Source organism: Pseudophryne corroboree, chromosome 1 (assembly GCF_028390025.1).
Source record: "Pseudophryne corroboree isolate aPseCor3 chromosome 1, aPseCor3.hap2, whole genome shotgun sequence".
NCBI lineage: Eukaryota > Metazoa > Chordata > Amphibia > Anura > Myobatrachidae > Pseudophryne > Pseudophryne corroboree.
In genome coordinates this window covers 316,484,128-316,503,909 of record NC_086444.1, presented here as the reverse complement: position 1 = coordinate 316,503,909, position 19,782 = coordinate 316,484,128, and the positions used below count along the sequence as shown (strand labels likewise).

Below are 19,782 nucleotides of genomic sequence, written 5' to 3'. Positions count from 1 at the left end.
CTTGGAGGAGGGTCATAGGGGGAGGAGCCAGTGCACACCACCTGATCCTAAAGCTTTTACTTTTGTGCCCTGTCTCCTGCGGAGCCGCTATTCCCCATGGTCCTGACGGAGTCCCCAGCATCCACTAGGACGTCAGAGAAATGGGCCTTACCGAACCGTCTGGTTTTGGTACCACAAACAGGTTGGAGTAATAACCCCTGCCTCGTTATGTTATTGGTACTGGAACAATGACGTGGGACTGGACCAACTTTTGGATGGCCTGTTGCAACGTAACTTTCATAACCTCCAAAGCTGGTAAGCTGGATTTGAAAAAGCATTGGGGAGGAGCACTGTCGAACTCCAGCTTGTAGCCCTGAGAAATGAGGTCCCTGACCCAGGTATCCTGGCAGGAAACCTCCCAGATGCAGCTGAAGTGACGCAGTCAAGCTCCCACCTCTAGATCCTCTCAGGGTGGGTGGGCACCGTCATGCTGAGGAATTAGTGGAAGCAGAACTGGTGCTCTGTTACTGAGAACCGGTGTTTGGAGGTCTTTTTGTCTTACGTCTGGTGACTCTAGTCGCATTGGAGGCACCCCTGGTCCTAGATCAAAATCTGTTAGACCAAAAGGACTGAACAGACGGGGCCGGGTAGGAACACCTAGCCGGCGGGGCCCCAGAGGGGAGAAACATAGATTTCCCTGCAGTAACTTTGGAAATCCACGTATCCAACTCAACCACAAAGAGCCATTCCCCAGGATTCCACACAGCACTTGGATTCTGCATCCGCTCTCGACTGACGCAACCACAAGGCTCTGCACTCTAACACTGCCATGGCAGACGTCCTAGCATTAATATTGCCCATTTCCTTGAGCGAGTCACACAGGATCCATGCAGAGTCCTGAATGTGCTTCAGGAGAGTCACCGTAGTGACCAGAGGCATATCCCCGGAGAGGCCCCCTGAATCTGAGTAGCCCACGTATGAATGGCATGCATCATCCAGCAACCCGCTATGACCGGCCTTTGCGATACACCTGCTGCTGTGTAGACAGACTTTAGTGTAGTCTCTATCTTTCTGTCCTCAGGGTTCTTTATGGTAAAGGAGCCCGGGGCAGGCAGCACAGCCTTTTTTGACATTTGAGAGACTGAGACGTCAACTCCCGGGGCCTCTTCCCAGAATTTTCTACCTTCAGGAGCAAATGGGCAAGTGTGCAAAAAACTTTTTGACATTTAGTAATTTTTGTCTGGATTTTTCCAGGCTAATTTAAATAGGTCATCTAACTCTGCAGAATCAGGGAAAATGACAATAGGCTTGTTTTGTGTAAAGAAAAACGACTGCTGTGACACAGCATCCTCTAGAGGGAGCTTTAACACGTCCCGTATAGCCAGAATGAGGGGTTCAATACCCTGAGTAGAAGCGGAATCCCCACTAACGGGATCCAAGTCATCCCCATCCTCCTGTATTTCCTCATCTGAATCAGAGAGTAGAGCAGGTACACCACGCTTTTGTGGTCCTGAGTTAGAGAGGGGGGCTGTGTAACATCTGCCCTAGCAGCTGACTGCAACAGCCTGTTGTAGTAGCTGAGTTTTCTGAACATTAGCAGTGAGTGGTGACGACATATCAGACATCATAGTCTTAAGAGCCCCTAACCAGGGTGGCTCTGGTCCCTCTCCCCCAGCCCCTTCACTGAGCTGTGAAGATTGGCTGCATTGTTCACACGAAACAGAATCAGATGATAAGAGAGAGAATCTGGTGTGGCATACACTGCATAGTTTATGTTTACCCATGTTTACAGTAATCACAATGACATACACATACACACAGACAGTAATATTTAGCAAGCCTGCCCTTACTGTATGCGAGAGGAGACACACAGAGAGAGAAGACCAGCACACCCTAGCAATACAGCCCTAGTGAGGCTGTCAGCTTACTATATCACAGTGAAACACTAATGATTTCTGTCCTGTATAGGACACAGATTGTGTACAATAGCGTCTCTCCCCCTTTGCTACACCCTGTACCAGTTTTCCAGCATGTCATGTGATTCAGGAAGAGCTGTGTGTGCCTGCTGCTGCTGTATTAAACAGAGGAAGGCGCCAAAATGCCACTGGTCTTGCTCTGAGGTAGCTCCGTCCCCCAATGAAGCCAGAGCTACAGAGATCTTTATACTGGCAATGTCTCCTAAATTGCTTATAAACATCACACAAGTGTTAGTTTAAGCCACCGCTAGACAGTTTACACAGGGGGCTCTAGCGGGTCCCGTATGCCGCGCCCACGTTTATCCACACCATGACCCGGTGGACCCCCTAGCTGGGCCCCGGGCTTGTACTCACCACACTCGTCACCTTCCTTCAAGCATTTGTTAGGGGTGTGCGGCGTGCTGTGATTGCGACAGCTAAGGCGCAGTGTCCCGCTGAACTAACAACCTCTCAGGATGGTGGTCCTGCAGCGAGGAAGCGGCTCTGACACCTCGCAAGGCCGGTGACCGACCCCCCCCTAACTCCCATGGTGCAGGTATGCTGTTACCCAAACAGAATACCGAAAAGAACAAAAGTTTAAAAGAAACTGAGAAAAACTCTCTGGAGCTGCGGAGATGTACATCCTCTCCTGAGGGCACTTTTTTCTACACTGCCTGTGAGAGGGGGCGTAGAGGGGAGGAGCCAGCACACTCAGTGAAGAAATCTAAAGTGCAGCGGCTCCTTTGGACCCCATCTATACCTCATCGTACTAAGTCTCCCCAATATCCCTTATGGATGCTAGAGAAAAAGGTGTAAAAATATGGGCCTAAAGCTCAGATTATAGTGTGTGACGCCATACATATATATCTCAGCAAAGGTGCATGTTTTATGGAAATTCCAGTGTTATCATTTCAAGGTGGCAACATATGAGCCAGATGGATTTTACAGAATGCAGATTAGGCGAATTTATGTGCCACACGTTAATCACAATCAAAATGTACATTTTGCAATTCTTTCAGTGGGAAGTATTTTACACTTTCTAGGAACGCTTAAGCGGAAAAGCCCATTTATAAGCAGACTCAGTGGTGTCAATAGGGTTGGTGTCACCCAGTGTGCTAAACAGAACCCACACGTGCCTGAAAAGGGGGTGTGGTCTTGTGATTTTCATACTCTGGGTGTGTTCCCAGCACTCACGGGGATGCTGAACTGCCCCCAGAGACTCTCCCTGTACTGCCAACTCAGTGACCTAGATCAGGGGTGGCCAACCAGTCATAGACGAAGAGCCAAAAAATCTTGTTAGGTACACCTAAGAACCGACATCGAACCAAACTTGCGTGTACAAAAATGGGGTGTGGCCTTGTGCCTGCTAGGCCACACCCCTGGTAAAAAAAAATACATTTATAAAGCTAGATCCACATAAAATACATTTAAAAACCAGATCCACAATCAAATATATTGAAAAAGATTCACATAATACACTTCAGCTCCACCCATGTGTCACTCCTGCCAGCTCCACCCATGTGTCACTCCAGCCAGCACCATCCTGTCACTTCAGCCAGCTCCCCATGTGTCACTCCAGCCAGCTCCCCTATGTGTCACTCCTGCCAGCATCCTTCTGTGTCACTCCAGCCAGCTCCCCATGTGTCACTCCTGCCAGCACCCTCCTGTGTCACTCCAGCCAGCTCCCCCATGTGTCATTCCTGCCAGCACCCTCCTGTGTCACTCCTGCCAGCTTCCCCATGTGTCATTCCTGCCAGCACCTTCCTGTGTCACTCCAGCCAGCTCCCCATGTGTCACTCCTACCAGCACCCTCCTGTGTCACTCCTGCCAGCACCCTCCTGTGTCACTCCTGCCAGCACCCTCCTGTGTCACTCCTGCCAGCATCCTTCTGTGTCACTCCAGCCAGCTCCCCCATGTGTCACTCCTACCAGCACCATCCTGTGTCACTTCAGCCAGCTCCCCATGTGTCACTCCAGCCAGCACCCTCCTGTGTCACTTCAGCCAGCTCCCCATGTGTCACTCCAGCCAGCTCCACCCATGTGTCACTCCTACCAGCACCATCCTGTGTCACTTCAGCCAGCTCCCCATGTGTCACTCCAGCCAGCACCTTCCTGTGTCACTTCAGCCAGCTCCCCATGTGTCACTCCAGCCAGCTCCACCCATGTGTCACTCCTACCAGCACCATCCTGTGTCACTTCAGCCAGCTCCCCATGTGTCACTCCAGCCAGCACCTTCCTGTGTTACTTCAGCCAGCTCCCCATGTGTCACTCCAGCCAGCTCCACCCATGTGTCACTCCTACCAGCACCATCCTGTGTCACTTCAGCCAGCTCCCCATGTGTCACTCCAGCCAGCACCTTCCTGTGTCACTCCAGCCAGCTCCACCCATGTGTCACTCCTACCAGCACCTTCCTGTGTCACTCCAGCCAGCTCCCCATGTGTCACTCCTGCCAGCACCCTCCTGTGTCACTCCAGCCAGCACCCTCCTGTGTCACTCCAGCCAGCTCCCCATGTGTCATTCCTGCCAGCACCCTCCTGTGTCGCTCCATTTAGCTCCCCCATGTGCCACTCCAGCCAGCACCCTCCTGGGTCACTCCTGCCAGGACCCTCTGTGTCACTCCTGCCAGGACCCTCCTGTGTCACTCCTGCCAGCTCCCCCATGTGTCATTCCTGCCAGCACCCTCCTGTGTCGCTCCATTTAGCTCCCCCATGTGCCACTCCAGCCAGGACCGTCCTGTGTCACTCCTGCCAGGACCCTCCTGTGTCACTCCTGCCAGGACCCTCCTGTGTCACTCCTGCCAGGACCCTCCTGTGTCACTCCAGCCAGCTCCCCCATGTGTCACTCCTGCCAGGATCCTACTATGTCACTCCAGTCAGCTCCCCCATGTGTCACTCCTGCCAGCACCCTCCTGTGTCACTCCAGCCAGCTCCCCCATGTGTCACTCCTGCCAGCACCTTCCTGTGTCACTCCAGCCAGCTCCCCATGTGTCACTCCTGCCAGCACCCTCCTGTGTCGCTCCATTTAGCTCCCCCATGTGTCACTCCTGCCAGCACCTTCCTGTGTCACTCCAGCCAGCACCCTCCTGTGTCACTCCTGCCAGCACCTTCCTGTGTCACTCCAGCCAGCACCCTCCTGTGTCACTCCTGCCAGCACCCTCCTGTGTCACTCCAGCCAGCTCCCCCATGTGTCACTACAGCCCCCCAACTCTTGCCATTGCAGTAGCACCTTATTTGTCCTCTGTTTGCCGTTGGGTGTCTCACTTCTAGTATCTGGTTCCCTCAGTTGTCAGTCCCCATAGAGCTGCTGCGTGTCTGGCTGGAGTGCAGCGGTTTCTGGAACTGTTGTGGACCTCGAGTGTCGGGAGCCACATTTCAATAAAGAAAGAGCCACATGAGGCTCAAGAGCCACAGGTTGGCCACCGCTGACCTAGATGCTGCACTGTGGCGTTACCATGCACCGCCCGCTCCTGGCTTGTTGTCACCTCCTCAGATGGTGTCACCAGGTGCAGTCAACAACCCCCTAGTGATTATTTAATCAATGTAAAACAACATGCAGATCTAAAATATGCCATAGGTAAAACACAGACAGCACATTATGGGTCTGATTCTGTGTCGAAAACAAGCCAAACTGCTTACACGCTGTAGAAAGCAAATGCAGACTGCCCATGCCCCACACCATCCATACGCAGAAGGGGGGAGACTGAAAGACCAGATGGACTGAAATGGGCAGTAACCATGCGATCACACAGAACTACTCAGACTCATGGGAGTGTCCTGGGTGTGTAAGCAGATGAAGATGGGACGCCTGTTTCAAACAGATCCCTTACATGAAAGCATGGGGTGGTGACATGTCCAGATACTATTGATGACAGCTGTGGCTGCGGGATGGCCTCCCACATGCAGACACAAGGATAATCAGCATTAGCATAAACTAGAAAGTGGCCGTGGATGCGTCCAACTCAGTCAGGCCGTACAAGCACATGGCTTAAGATTTTACAGGGGCAGTTCCACAAAGAAGGGAGTTAGGAGTCACACTATAACTAACTTGGCAGAATGTGGATGGAGTTTTATTCAAATGTTAGTATTTTTTTAATGCATGCGGAATTGAAAAGAATCAACAAGCTTAACAAATCCTCCCAACAGTCGCAATTAGGCTAGACAGTACCAATTCTATTGGACATTTGTCCTGTATGCCAGAGTTATTGAAGGTATGTTATGCTTACTGTAAAATCTACTATGCGTAACACAGTGTTGTACAGGGGCAGGAAGTGGTGCAATATCATCATGGATGTGTGGACAGAATTCCAGGCTTTTTAGAGGTGAGCCTATGCAGAGATCCGTATCTCCTGCAGCAAGAATAGGCTGGTGCAAATGCATACTAATGATGATGAGGACGACTATTTACACTAGTGGTTGGAGGGGGCGGAGCAGTCACAACCAGTAGAAGCGTCCAACTATGTGATTACAGATTGTGAATACGGACAGCGCCCGCAATTGCGGCCAATTCACGTGCTATTCTAAAAAAGGCACAAAATGTTCAGAGAGGCTGATTAAGTATGCATACCCGACGTTAACATGTTGTTGATAAGTTCCAGAAATCCTTCTTCTGCCACATGAGCGTCTGTAAAGAGGAAAACCATTTTCTTGTTCTCCAGACCAAGTTTCATGTAAAGAGTCTTCAGATCTTCACGGAAACTGTTCTCTCCATATCCCCGACTCAGAACAATTTCAAAAACCTAATAGTAAGGAATTGTCTTTATACAGCTATCTGGCAGCTCTGGGAATTCATCTAATATAGCTAATAGTGATTTAACCAAACCTCATATCCAGCAGCAAAGGCAGCTAAACGAGCAAGAGATTGCTTCCCTGAACCTCCTACACCAACCATCAGAGCGTGACCTCGGTCCATCCTTATAATGCGGTGTATACGAGTTAAATGTTCCAGTGCATCATCAAAAAGAACCAAATTCATTTTGGTCTTGTTTTCATTGTATTCCTCAAGAATTTCCTGCAAACAATAATAATTATATAAACACATCCACATGGTCTTGTAGAACAAAAATAAGAGCTCATAATAAGTTATATATGGCAAAGCACATAGGGCCTAATTCATGTTTGTAGGCAAGGGCCGATGTTCACGCAACAGAGCGATTATCAGCAAACTGCGCATGTGCTGCGATCGCAATGCACGTGTCACGCTGCTGCTGCGATCTCGCTTGCAATGAGGATTTCATGAAGTAATGATTGACAGGTAGTGACCATTTGGAGGTGTTATCAGAGAGTGATTGGAAAAACACAGGTGTATAATGGCCGTTTTCGGGGTGTGCATCTGCCATCAGCTGTGAGCTCATACTTGCAAAAACATGGAGCCTGCGTTGTTATGCTGTGTCCAGTCTGCATAGCCATAAGGCTACCATAGCAGTCAATGGGGGTCATTCCGAGTTGATCGTAGCTGTGCTAAATTTAGCACAGTTACGATCATTCACACTGACATGCGGGGGACGCCCAGCACAGGGCAAGTCCACACCGCATGTCAGTGCCGCCCCCCCACCCCCCTTCCCCGCAGAAGTGCAAAGGCATCGCACAGCCAATATATCAAGTTGGATCATCTCACCTGAAAGAGAGCCTTGGCTGCATCATAATCTAAAATGTCCTCATAGACTCGTGGTTCCCCTTCATCCATTGCTGTTCTGTAATCTCCAAACAAAATGGGGTCTCTCATGGCATGATCTAAGTCTGCTTTAAAGTGTTCCTCTATCAAACTCTGAATGTGGCCTTGTACCTTTATGGTGAATAGAAGCAGGCTGTATTAGTCATTACTATAAATTAAATGCACGTATTTCACAGATTACATAATAACAATGTGTATCACACAGTCTATTGTATACAAGGTCCTCAACTGTGTACTATTCAGAAAATGTCAGGTTCAATCCAGCACGTAAACTCTCAAAATCTACATTGTCTCTGTACAATTTGTAATTGTTCTGTTCTCCCTGCCGTACCTCTGTAGTATGTTACCTGTGTGTTATCACAGCCAAATGCAGCTTATTTGTCTTTATACCAGCATCCTCCATGACCTTGCTGGTTTCTTAGGCTTATCGCTGGGTCCAGTCCCCAGGTTCTGCATAATTTGTATATTTATGCCAAGGGCACTTTGTCCTTTGTCTTAGCAATGCGGTTACCAGTGCTCATGCTCCCAGATGTCTACTCTTTATGACCCACATAGTACTTATCTGTGCAAATGGGCAGATGTGGCTTTATGTATAGAAGCAAACCCCTTTCCCCCTGATAGGATGTGACCCTCAGCTGGCGCTCAGCAACTAGTAACTTGGCATCACTTAAGCATCCATTATAGGTTTTGCACTCCTGACTTGGATGTGTTGGCTGTTATACTTCTCTGAATCTTTGCACCTGCCCATCAACCTCTGCCTGTTTCTGCACCTTCTTTTACCTTTCATGGGGGTGTGCACTGATGATATCGGACGTAGTGAAGTGATTTTTTGTTACTGCGCATGGATTTAAGTCGCACTGCACATGCATCCCCATTGTGTCCATACAGAGTCACAGGTATAGTTGCAGGAACAAGCAGGGTTCGAAGGGTATTGAAAATTAAGTGGGTGGTCCAGGCGATAGCGAGGGGTCTTAGCGCATGCACAGAGATGGTCAGTCTTATGGGCGTGATATGAAGTGTTGCGGGTATGTCAGTGGAAATGGTTGCTTACACAGGTGCAAAACCGCTCACAAAGGAGACCATACTCAGACGGAAAAAATAAGAATTTACTTACCGATAATTCTATTTCTCATAGTCCGTAGTGGATGCTGGGGACTCCGTAAGGACCATGGGGAATAGCGGCTCCGCAGGAGACTGGGCACATCTAAAGAAAGCTTTAGGACTATCTGGTGTGCACTGGCTCCTCCCCCTATGACCCTCCTCCAAGCCTCAGTTAGGATACTGTGCCCGGACGAGCGTACACAATAAGGAAGGATTTTGAATCCCGGGTAAGACTCATACCAGCCACACCAATCACACCGTATAACCTGTGATCTGAACCCAGTTAACAGCATGATAACAGAGGAGCCTCTGAAAGATGGCTCACAACAATAATAACCCGATTTTTGTAACAATAACTATGTACAAGTATTGCAGACAATCCGCACTTGGGATGGGCGCCCAGCATCCACTACGGACTATGAGAAATAGAATTATCGGTAAGTAAATTCTTATTTTCTCTAACGTCCTAAGTGGATGCTGGGGACTCCGTAAGGACCATGGGGATTATACCAAAGCTCCCAAACGGGCGGGAGAGTGCGGATGACTCTGCAGCACCAAATGAGAGAACTCCAGGTCCTCCTCAGCCAGGATATCAATTTTGTAGAATTTTACAAACGTATTTGCTCCTGACCAAGTAGCTGCTCGGCAAAGTTGTAAAGCCGAGACCCCTCGGGCAGCCGCCCAAGATGAGCCCACCTTCCTTGTGGAGTGGGCATTTACAGATTTTTGGCTGTGGCAGGCCTGCCACAGAATGTGCAAGCTGAATTGTACTACAAATCCAACGAGCAATAGTCTGCTTAGAAGCAGGAGCACCCAGCTTGTTGGGTGCACACAGGATAAACAGCGAGTCAGATTTCCTGACTCCAGCCGTCCTGGAAACATATATTTTCAGGGCACTGACAACGTCTAGCAACTTGGAGGCCTCCAAGTCCCTAGTAGCCGCAGGCACCACCAATAGGTTGGTTCAGGTGAGACGCTGAAACCACCTTGGGGAGAAACTGAGGACGAGTCCTCAATTCCGCCCTGTCCGAATGGAAAATCAGATAAGGGCTTTTTCAGGATAAAGCCGCCAATTCTGACACGCGCCTGGCCCAGGCCAGGGCCAACAGCATGACCACTTTCCATGTGAGATATTTTAACTCCACAGATTTAAGTGGTTCAAACCAATGTGACTTTTGGAACCCAAAACTACATTGAGATCCCAAAGTGCCACTGGAGGCACAAAAGGAGGCTGTATATGCAGTACCCCTTTTACAAACGTCTGAACTTCAGGGACTGAAGCTAGTTCTTTTTGGAAGAAAATTGACAGGGCCGAAATTTTAACCTTAATGGACCCCAATTTCAGGCCCATAGACACTCCTGTTTGCAGGAAATGTAGGAATCGACCCAGTTGAATTTCCTCCGTCGGGCCTTACTGGCCTCGCACCACGCAACATATTTTCGCCAATTGCGGTGATAATGTTTTTGCGGTTACATCCTTCCTGGCTTTGATCAGGATAGGGATGACTTCATCCGGAATGCCTTTTTTCCTTCAGGATCCGGCGTTCAACCGCCATGCCGTCAAACGCAGCCGCGGTAAGTCTTGGAACAGACAGGGTCCTTGCTGCAGCAGGTCCCTTCTTAGAGGTAGAGGCCACGGATCCTCCGTGAGCATCTCTTGAAGTTCCGGTTACCAAGTCCTTCTTGGCCAATCCGGAACCACGAATATAGTGCTTACTCCTCTCCATCTTATCAATCTCAGTACCTTGGGTATGAGAGGCAGAGGAGGGAACACATACCCTGACTGGTACACCCACGGTGTTACCAGAGCGTCTACAGCTTATTGCCTGAGGGTCCCTGGACCTGGCGCAATACCTGTCGAGTTTTTAATCATGTGGAAGACTTCTGGGTGAAGTCCCCACTCTCCCGGGTGGAGGTCGTGCTGAGGAAGTCTGCTTCCCAGTTGTCCACTCCCGGAATGAATACTGCTGACAGTGCTATCACATGAGTTTCCGCCCAGCGAAGAATCCTTGCAGCTTCTGCCATTGCCCTCCTGCTTCTTGTGCCACCCTGTCTGTTTACGTGGGTGACTGCCGTGATGTTGTCCGACTGGATCAACACCGGCTGACCTTGAAGCAGAGGTCTTGCTAAGCTTAGAGCATTGTAAATGTCCCTTAGCTTCAGGATATTTATGTGAAGTGATGTCTCCAGGCTTGACCATAAGCCCTGGATATTCCTTCCCTGTGTGACTGCTCCCCAGCCTCGCAGGCTGGCATCCGTGGTCACCAGGACCCAGTCCTGAATGCCTAATCTGCGGCCCTCTAGAAGATGAGCACTCTGCAACCACCACAGGAGGGACACCCTTGTCCTTGGTGACAGGGTTATCCGCTGATGCATCTGAAGATGCGATCCGGACCATTTGTCCAGCAGGTCCCACTGGAAAGTTCTTGCGTGGAATCTGCCGAATGGGATTGCTTCGTAGGAAGCCACCATTTTAGCCAGAACCCTTGTGCATTGATGCACTGAGACTTGGCTCGGTTTTAGGAGGTTCCTGACTAGCTCGGATAACTCCCTGGCTTTCTCCTCCGGGAGAAACACCTTTTTCTGGACTGTGTCCAGGATCATCCCTAGGAACAGAAGACACGTCGTCGGAACCAGGTGCGATTTTGGAATATTGAGAATCCAATCGTGCTGCCGCAACACTACCTGAGATAGTGCTACACCGACCTCCAACTGTTCCCTGGATCTTACCCTTATCAGGGAATTGTCCAAGGAAGGGATAACTAAAATTCACTTCCTTCGAAGGAATATCATCATTTCGGCCATTACCTTGGTAAAGACCCGGGGTGCCAAGTACCATCCATACGGCAGCGTCTGAACTGATAGTGACAGTTCTGTACCATAAACCTGAGGTACCCTTGGTGAGAAGGGTAAATTTTGACATGAAGGTAAGCATCCTTGATGTCCCGAGACATCATGTAGTCCCCTTCTTCCAGGTTCGCAATCACTGCTCTGAGTGACTCAATCTTGAATTTGAACCTCTGTACGTAAGTGTTCAAAGATTTTAGATTTAGAATCGGTCTCACCGAGCCGTCCGGCTTCGGTACCACAACAGTGTGGAATAATACCCCGTTCCCTGTTGCAGGAGGGGTATCTTGATTATCACCTGCTGGGAATACAGCTTGTGAATGGCTTCCAAAACTGTCTCCCTGTCAGAAGGAGACATCGGTAAAGCCGACTTTAGGAAACGGCGAGGGGGAGACGTCTCGAATTCTAATTTGTACCCCTGAGATATCACCTGAAGGATCCAGGGGTCTACTTGCGAGTGAGCCCACTGCGCGCTGAAATTCATTGAGACGGGCCCCCCACCGTGCCTGATTCTGCTTGTAAAGCCCCAGCGTATACTGAGGGCTTGGCAGAGGCGGGAGAGGGTTTCTGTTCCTGGGAACTGGCTGATTTCTGCAGCCTTTTTCCTCTCCCTCTGTCACGGGGCAGAAATGAGGAACCTTTTGCCCGCTTGTCCACGAAAAGACTGCGCCTGATAATACGGCGTCTTCTCATGTTGAGAGGCGACCTGGGGTACAAACGTGGAATTCCCAGCTGTTGCCGTGGCCACCAGGTCTGAAAGACCGACCCCAAATAACTCCTCCCTTAATAAAGCAATACTTCCAAATGCCGTTTGGGATACGCATCACCTGACCACTGACGTGTCCATAACCCTCTACTGGTAGAAATGGACAACGCGCTTAGACTTGATGCCAGTCGGCAAATATTCCGCTGTGCATCACGCATATATAAAAATGCATCTTTTAAATGCTCTATAGGCAAAAATATACTGTCCCTATCTAGGGTATCAATATTTTCAGTCAGGGAATCCGACCACGCCAACCCAGCACTGCACATCCAGGCTGAGGCGATTGCTGGTCACAGTATAACACCAGTATGTGTGTAAATACCTTTTAGGATACCCTCCTGCTTTCTATCAGCAGGATCCTTAAGGGCGGCCATCTCAGGCGAAGGTAGAGCCCTTACAAGCGTGTGAGCGCTTTATCCCCCCTAGGGGGTGTTTCCCAACGCACCCTAACCTCTGGCGGGAAAGGATATAATGCCAATAACATTTTAGAAATTATCCGTTGTTATCGGGGGAAACCCACGCATCATCACACACCTCATTTAATTTCTCAGATTCAGGAAAACTACAGGTAGTTTTTCTTCACCGAACATAATACCCCTTTTTTTGGTGGTACTCGTATTATCAGAAATGTGTAAAACATTTTTCATTGCCTCAATCATGTAACGTGTGGCCCTACTGGAAGTCACATTCGTCTCTTCACCGTCGACACTGGAGTCAGTATCCGTGTCGGCGTCTATATCTGCCATCTGAGGTAACGGGCGCTTTAGAGCCCCTGACGGCCTATGAGACGTCTGGACAGGCACAAGCTGAGTAGCCGGCTGTCTCATGTCAACCACTGTCTTTTATACAGAGCTGACACTGTCACGTAATTCCTTCCAACAGTTCATCCACTCAGGTGTCGACCCCCTAGGGGGTGACATCACTATTACAGGCAATCTGCTCCGTCTCCACATCATTTTTCTCCTCATACATGTCGACACAAAAGTACCGACATACAGCACACACACAGGGAATGCTCTGATAGAGGACAGGACCCCACAAGCCCTTTGGGGAGACAGAGGGAGAGTTTGCCAGCACACACCAGAGCGCTATATATATACAGGGATAACCTTATATAAGTGTTTTTCCCCTTATAGCTGCTGTATAGTTAATACTGCGCCCAATTAGTGCCCCCCTCTCTTTTTTTAACCCTTTCTGTAGTGTAGTGACTGCAGGGGAGAGACAGGGAGCTTCCCTCCAACGGAGCTGTGAGGGAAAATGGCGCCAGTGTGCTGAGGAGATAGGCTCCGCCCCTTTTTCGCGGACTTTTCTCCTGCTTTTTTATGGATTCTGGCAGGGGTTAAATGCATCCATATAGCCCAGGAGCTATATGTGATGCATTTTTTTTGCCATCCAAGGTGTTTTTATTGCGTCTCAGGGCGCCCCCCCCCAGCGCCCTGCACCCTCAGTGACCGAAGTGTGAAGTGTGCTGAGAGCAATGGCGCACAGCTGCAGTGCTGTGCGCTACCTTGTTGAAGACAGGACGTCTTCTGCCGCCGATTTTCCGGACCTCTTCTGCCTTCTGGCTCTGTAAGGGGGCCGGCGGCGCGGCTCTGGGACCCATCCAAGCTGGGCCTGTGATCGTCCCTCTGGAGCTAATGTCCAGTAGCCTAAGAAGCCCAATCCACTCTGCACGCAGGTGAGTTCGCTTCTTCTCCCCTTAGTCCCTCGATGCAGTGAGCCTGTTGCCAGCAGGTCTCACTGAAAATAAAAAACCTAATCTAAAACTTTCACTAAGAAGCTCAGGAGAGCCCCTAGTGTGCACCCTTCTCGTTCGGGCACAGAGATCTAACTGAGGCTTGGAGGAGGGTCATAGGGGGAGGAGCCAGTGCACACCAGATAGTCCTAAAGCTTTCTTTAGATGTGCCCAGTCTCCTGCGGAGCCGCTATTCCCCATGGTCCTTACGGAGTCCCCAGCATCCACTTAGGACGTTAGAGAAACTGTTAGGACTGCTGAAAGTTTTGATTGTGGAACCGATGGTGGCAGTAAAGGATACACCACAATCATTATTATTCTGGGTACGGATGCTGACAGTGGGCATCTCAGTCATTGCACATTTTGACGCACAGCTGTACACAAAGGAATGACTATGTGTCTGCATTTGCATAAATTATCAGAGATGAGACCTCCAATAGAGGCAGCTAAGGTCACTTCTGCCTCTACCGCTGAATCAGGCCCACTAAGTTCAGAACCATGGCTAGTATTACTACTGCTGTTGACCTACAGGAAACACCATAAGACCATAAAGACTTGTAGTCTGTATGCCATCTGTTCAGTTTTTCACGCTCTCTGGCATTGGCTTCTGCCTCATTTCTGACAGCTTTTCTGATTTCTGTTCAGCTTCCATCTTTGTGTGCTTGTCTCATATCTTACGGTCCTTTTCTATTGCCAGTTGCTATCCTGTATCCCTGTCTTCCATCTGTACTCATATCCTGCCAATTATATCTGAGTATGTTTTGTTTTACTAATTTGAATAATCTCATATCAAATTCTCTTGTCTCTGCCCAAGTAATAATCTTGGATCTTTGCCTGTGGAAAGTCCTGGGTTGTCCTCAGTGATTCAGTAGGAGTATTTCTCCCTCAAATAATGGTACAGATGTATCCTCTTACATCTCTGCACTGTGCGCTACAAGTCGCCTTACACAAGGCCTGTATGACTCGATAGTACTTAGCGTCTTTTTTGCGTGTTTTTTTTCGTGAAAATGGATAGGTCGCATGAATAGATCCTGCTGATTAAAATGATATGCAGCATGCCTATATTCTGTGTGTTACTGCGACTGGATGCAGATAGAGCTGCAATAACACAGAATATAGGCATGCTGCTTATCAAGTAAAAAATAGAAAGTGCTGTCCACATACAAATGGGTATTACTGTAAGTCAATGAAAATGTCATATATATATATATATATATATATATATTATATATATATATATATATAGATAGTACATAAATACAGTTTATTCACCTTAATACATCCACACTTATGCGACAGACATCTTAAAATATTTTAAATTCGGATTCTGTTTGCATACTGTTGCTTAAATTATGGAACCTTACTAACACTGAAAGAGACTGCTTTATTCCTGCTTCTCACTTACACTAATTGGGTTTTTTTATATACAAATTTTAACTATTTAAAATTTTAACTACTCCTCACTATGTGAATAGTGGCTATGCGCATGCATGACCTCAGGTCACACATGTGCAGAAGCCAGTAACAGGAGGTGGAAAGAAACGTTGCTATTAAATGTGGCAGTGGTACTGATCACGGAGATAGCTGATTTTCAGAGCAGCTATCCCAGCACCGCACCAGAGCAATACTGAATTGCTCCGGTCAGAAGTAACCCTTGCTGCAATTTGCAATGATGAATAGGCCCCTAAGATGTACAAAGTGCAAACAGCAAAAGTGGTCTGAATTTAATTTCCAGCACTGTAACATGGAGTGCCTGGCACCAGGGTTGTTAGTGATTTATGATGAACCATTGGCAGAGGCTGGTGAATACTGTCCTCAGTGAGGAGCCATTGTTAAAGTACCAAATCCCTGCCATATCCATCCATATACAGTATTTGCCAAAATAAAAAGGTTCTGTATTCGCTAATAAAAGGAGGAAGCTGGAGACCTACTTTTAGTTTACTTCTAAGCAAAATTCATTTTCCAAAAAAATTTGATAATATGTCAGTTACCACTTTCTTATCATCTTCATTGATTAGCCTATCATGGAAAACGCGTAGGGCTTCATTCCTCCATACTCTCACCATCTGTGCAACTGTCTGAAATCTTAAGTACAATGGAAAATATAAAGATCAGAACACAAGAACACAATTTTCTCACATATACATGAGAGCGAATTGACAGGGTATTACAAATAACTGTGAAAATGTTAAATTCATTGGGTGGGATTCAATTATTTTCACCCCTTTCCACACTTGTTCTGTTTCTGCCCTCAGGGACGTTGTATCATTATTTCAGCTCGCTACCCTCGGAGTAGCGAGGCATCCAACCCTTTACACCGCTAAACCTGATTACTATGGGCGCAATATGCACAATAACGGAGATTATTTTAGAAAGGAAATTGGGCGTGATATATCATTTGAATCTCACCCTTTATGTTAAATTCAGCTATGACTAGGTGTCCTTCTTTATGTGTCAGCCTTCATTTGATTCTGCTATAGGGATGACTAATGTCTAATATCATATTTGAGTTAATATACAATAACAATTACCATAATTCTGCTAAAGGGTTTGAGTATGATTAATTTCCTCAATAACACTATGTTGCCACATATTATGGACTTGATATGGAATTGTACGCAAAATGGCTCCAAGTCTGGACAGACGCCACAGCCAGATTTAGTACCAGATGCTAAAGCGGCTATCTGCATGGCTGCATGGATATAGCCACACCGCTGACTGTTTTTTCATCCAATCATTAGTACTGGCACTTACAGCTACGCACAGATCCGTATAAAACAGGTGTCCCATTGCCATATGTATGCCACAGAATAGCAAGGAACTCTCACTACATGTCCACTCCCATGATACTCCCATTAAACGATTCTCTTGTGTGTGTCTGCAAGGTAGCAACCCAGTCGAGACCCAAAGAAAAAACCTCTTATGTCATGCATGCAGAGATCCAGCTTCTGAGTGGATAAATAATACAAATTCATTGGTTACAATAGTTGGTGCTTTGTTTGTTTCCTGTGTGTATATTAAAGTTGTATGCGTGTTTTTGCTAATTGTGTCTGATACATTACATTTTTTTATGTTTTATTGAAAACTAATGATTAATAACATAGATTTACTATAAGTGTACCGTTATATGCCCAACATAATCCTGTAAAATATGCTACTGGTGCAGACACGCATGCATCTTATAATAGTTGCATATTTCCAAAATTGTGGGTTTTTTTTTACAAATTTGTTTTACGTCTACAATTTACAATTCGAACAACTGAAGCTAGCTCCGTATTAGATCCATCCTGTTGTGCTAAAATAAAACAAACTGAACAAAAAACCAATGAACAACATCCCAAGTAATTGTGAATAAAACTAAATCTAAAATCTGTGATGAAAATAAACACAAAAAATACCTTTCTGGGGTCGTTAAAATCAATCCATTAAATACACGGGAGAGGTCTCGAAGGTTAAATATATAATGGAACTTTGAAGGTGTTGGAGGAAGATCCCGAACAATCATTTTATAAAGCTCAAGAGTACAATAAGTCATCTTATTACAAATTGCCTGGATATCTTCATTAAATATCTGCAGACGACAGTAGCAGATTAATCATTTGGATTATTCTCATTTAATCACTTAACTGACAATTTTTCCCTTCAAAACCATTTATAACATTGTTTTTTTTTATTTAATCCAGTTTAAAAAGTATTTTTTTTAAATATTGATATATTATATTATGCACATCTGTGAACGGTTATCCTCGTAAAAAACTTGGGGACAGAGTGGAGCAGCACGGTCGCATATTATCTGACCATGCCAGTTAAGTGGTTAAAATAAGTGATAAGTGGTTAAAATATCCCTATTTTGCAATTATATGTGTCCTGGTCACATAATTGACTTGTCCTACAAGTCACTTACTGGATTAGTAATTACATAGAGAAGTACACAAAATTCCATTTAGAGGCAGATTACATTCAGCATGGAAGCCCGGGAACCATTTTGGTGGGTTCCATGTGCAGCTACAGGAGGCTGATTCTGTTCGCAGTCTATAGATGGTGTGCGCAAAACCAGCCTACCCTAAAGAGGTAGAAAATAGGATGGCAGCTTGCATATAACTGAATATGCCCCTTAGTCTAAGTGGGTGTGGTATAGAAGGGCTACAGTTATTAGATAGACAGTAAATAGGATGACACCATATTGACGACAGGGTCAGAAGATGGACAGGTAAAACGTAGACAGTGCAAAAGGTCGACATGGAAATGGTTGACTCAAAAAGAGATGGACACAAGTTTTTATGTCTTTTTTTAGGTCATTTTGAATGTTTTATCACCTGTAACCCCAATTAGTCATAACGTAGAACCTCATGGGCTTGCTTCGCTTGCCATGCTGCGAGCAAGGGGCCCTGCTCTACTGCTGCTGCTGCTCTCAGCACATGTTATTATTCTACAATCGTAGTCCACGTGGACGAGCAAAGGTTGAAATAAAATGTGAACCCAGCCACAAAAAATAAAACTTGTCGACCTTTTGACCCTGTTCAACTAATGCCTTTCGACTATATGTTTTCGACCTATTGACTGTCTATATAGACACTGTTTACCCAAAGTCCGGCTACCGTCTAAGTAGTTTTAAAATAAGAATTTACTTACCGATAATTCTATTTCTCGGAGTCCGTAGTGGATGCTGGGGTTCCTGAAAGGACCATGGAAATAGCGGCTCCGCAGGAGACAGGGCACAAAAAGTAAAGCTTTAGGATCAGGTGGTGTGCACTGGCTCCTCCCCCTATGACCCTCCTCCAAGCCTCAGTTAGGTACTGTGCCCGGACGAGCGTACACAATAAGGAAGGATTTATGAATCCCGGGTAAGACTCATACCAACCACACCAATCACACTGTACAACCTGTGATCTGAACCCAGTTAACAGTATGATAACAGCGGAGCCTCTGAAAGGATGGCTCACAACAATAATAACCCGATTTTTGTAACTATGTACAAGTAATGCAGATAATCCGCACTTGGGATGGGCGCCCAGCATCCACTACGGACTCAGAGAAATAGAATTATCGGTAAGTAAATTCTTATTTTCTCTATCGTCCTAGTGGATGCTGGGGTTCCTGAAAGGACCATGGGGATTATACCAAAGCTCCCAAACGGGCGGGAGAGTGCGGATGACTCTGCAGCACCGAATGAGAGAACTCCAGGTCCTCCTTAGCCAGGGTATCAAATTTGTAGGATTTTACAAACGTGTTTGCCCCTGACTAAATAGCCGCTCGGCAAAGTTGTAAAGCCGAGACCCCTCGGGCAGCCGCCCAAGATGAGCCCACCTTCCTTGCGGAATGGGCATTTACATATTTTGGCTGTGGCAGGCCTGCCACAGAATGTGCAAGCTGAATTGTATTACACATCCAACTAGCAAAAGTCTGCTTAAAAGCAAGAGCACCCAGTTTGTTGGGTGCATACAGGATAACAGCAAGTCAGTTTTCCTGACTCCAGCCGTCCTGGAACCTATATTTTCAGGGCCCTGACCACATCTAGCAACTTGGAGTCCTCCAAGTCCCTAGTAGGCGCAAGACACCACAATAAGCTGGTTCAGGTGAAACACTGACACCACCTTAGGGAGAGAACTGGGGACGAGTCCGCAGCTCTGCCCTGTCCGAATGGACAAACAGATATGGGCTTTTTTGAGAAAAAAAAAACCACCAATTTGACACTCGCCTGGTCCAGGCCAGGTCCAAGAGCATGTTCAC

At 47.1% G+C, this 19,782-nt stretch overlaps 1 protein-coding gene across 2 annotated transcripts in view; it reads right to left on the bottom strand.

Moving 5' to 3' along the window:
• DNAH10 (dynein axonemal heavy chain 10) overlaps positions 1 to 19,782 on the bottom strand; it is a 712,041-nt gene that overhangs the window by 110,739 nt on the left and 581,520 nt on the right. For both annotated transcript variants that reach the window (XM_063964569.1, XM_063964570.1), the window contains 5 exons: positions 17,451 to 17,623; positions 16,044 to 16,137; positions 7,547 to 7,714; positions 6,752 to 6,940; positions 6,497 to 6,668 (listed from right to left, as the gene is read on the bottom strand). In XM_063964569.1, coding sequence (XP_063820639.1) covers positions 6,497 to 6,668; positions 6,752 to 6,940; positions 7,547 to 7,714; positions 16,044 to 16,137; positions 17,451 to 17,623 — 796 coding nt within the window. The remainder of the gene's footprint in view (positions 1 to 6,496; positions 6,669 to 6,751; positions 6,941 to 7,546; positions 7,715 to 16,043; positions 16,138 to 17,450; positions 17,624 to 19,782) is intronic.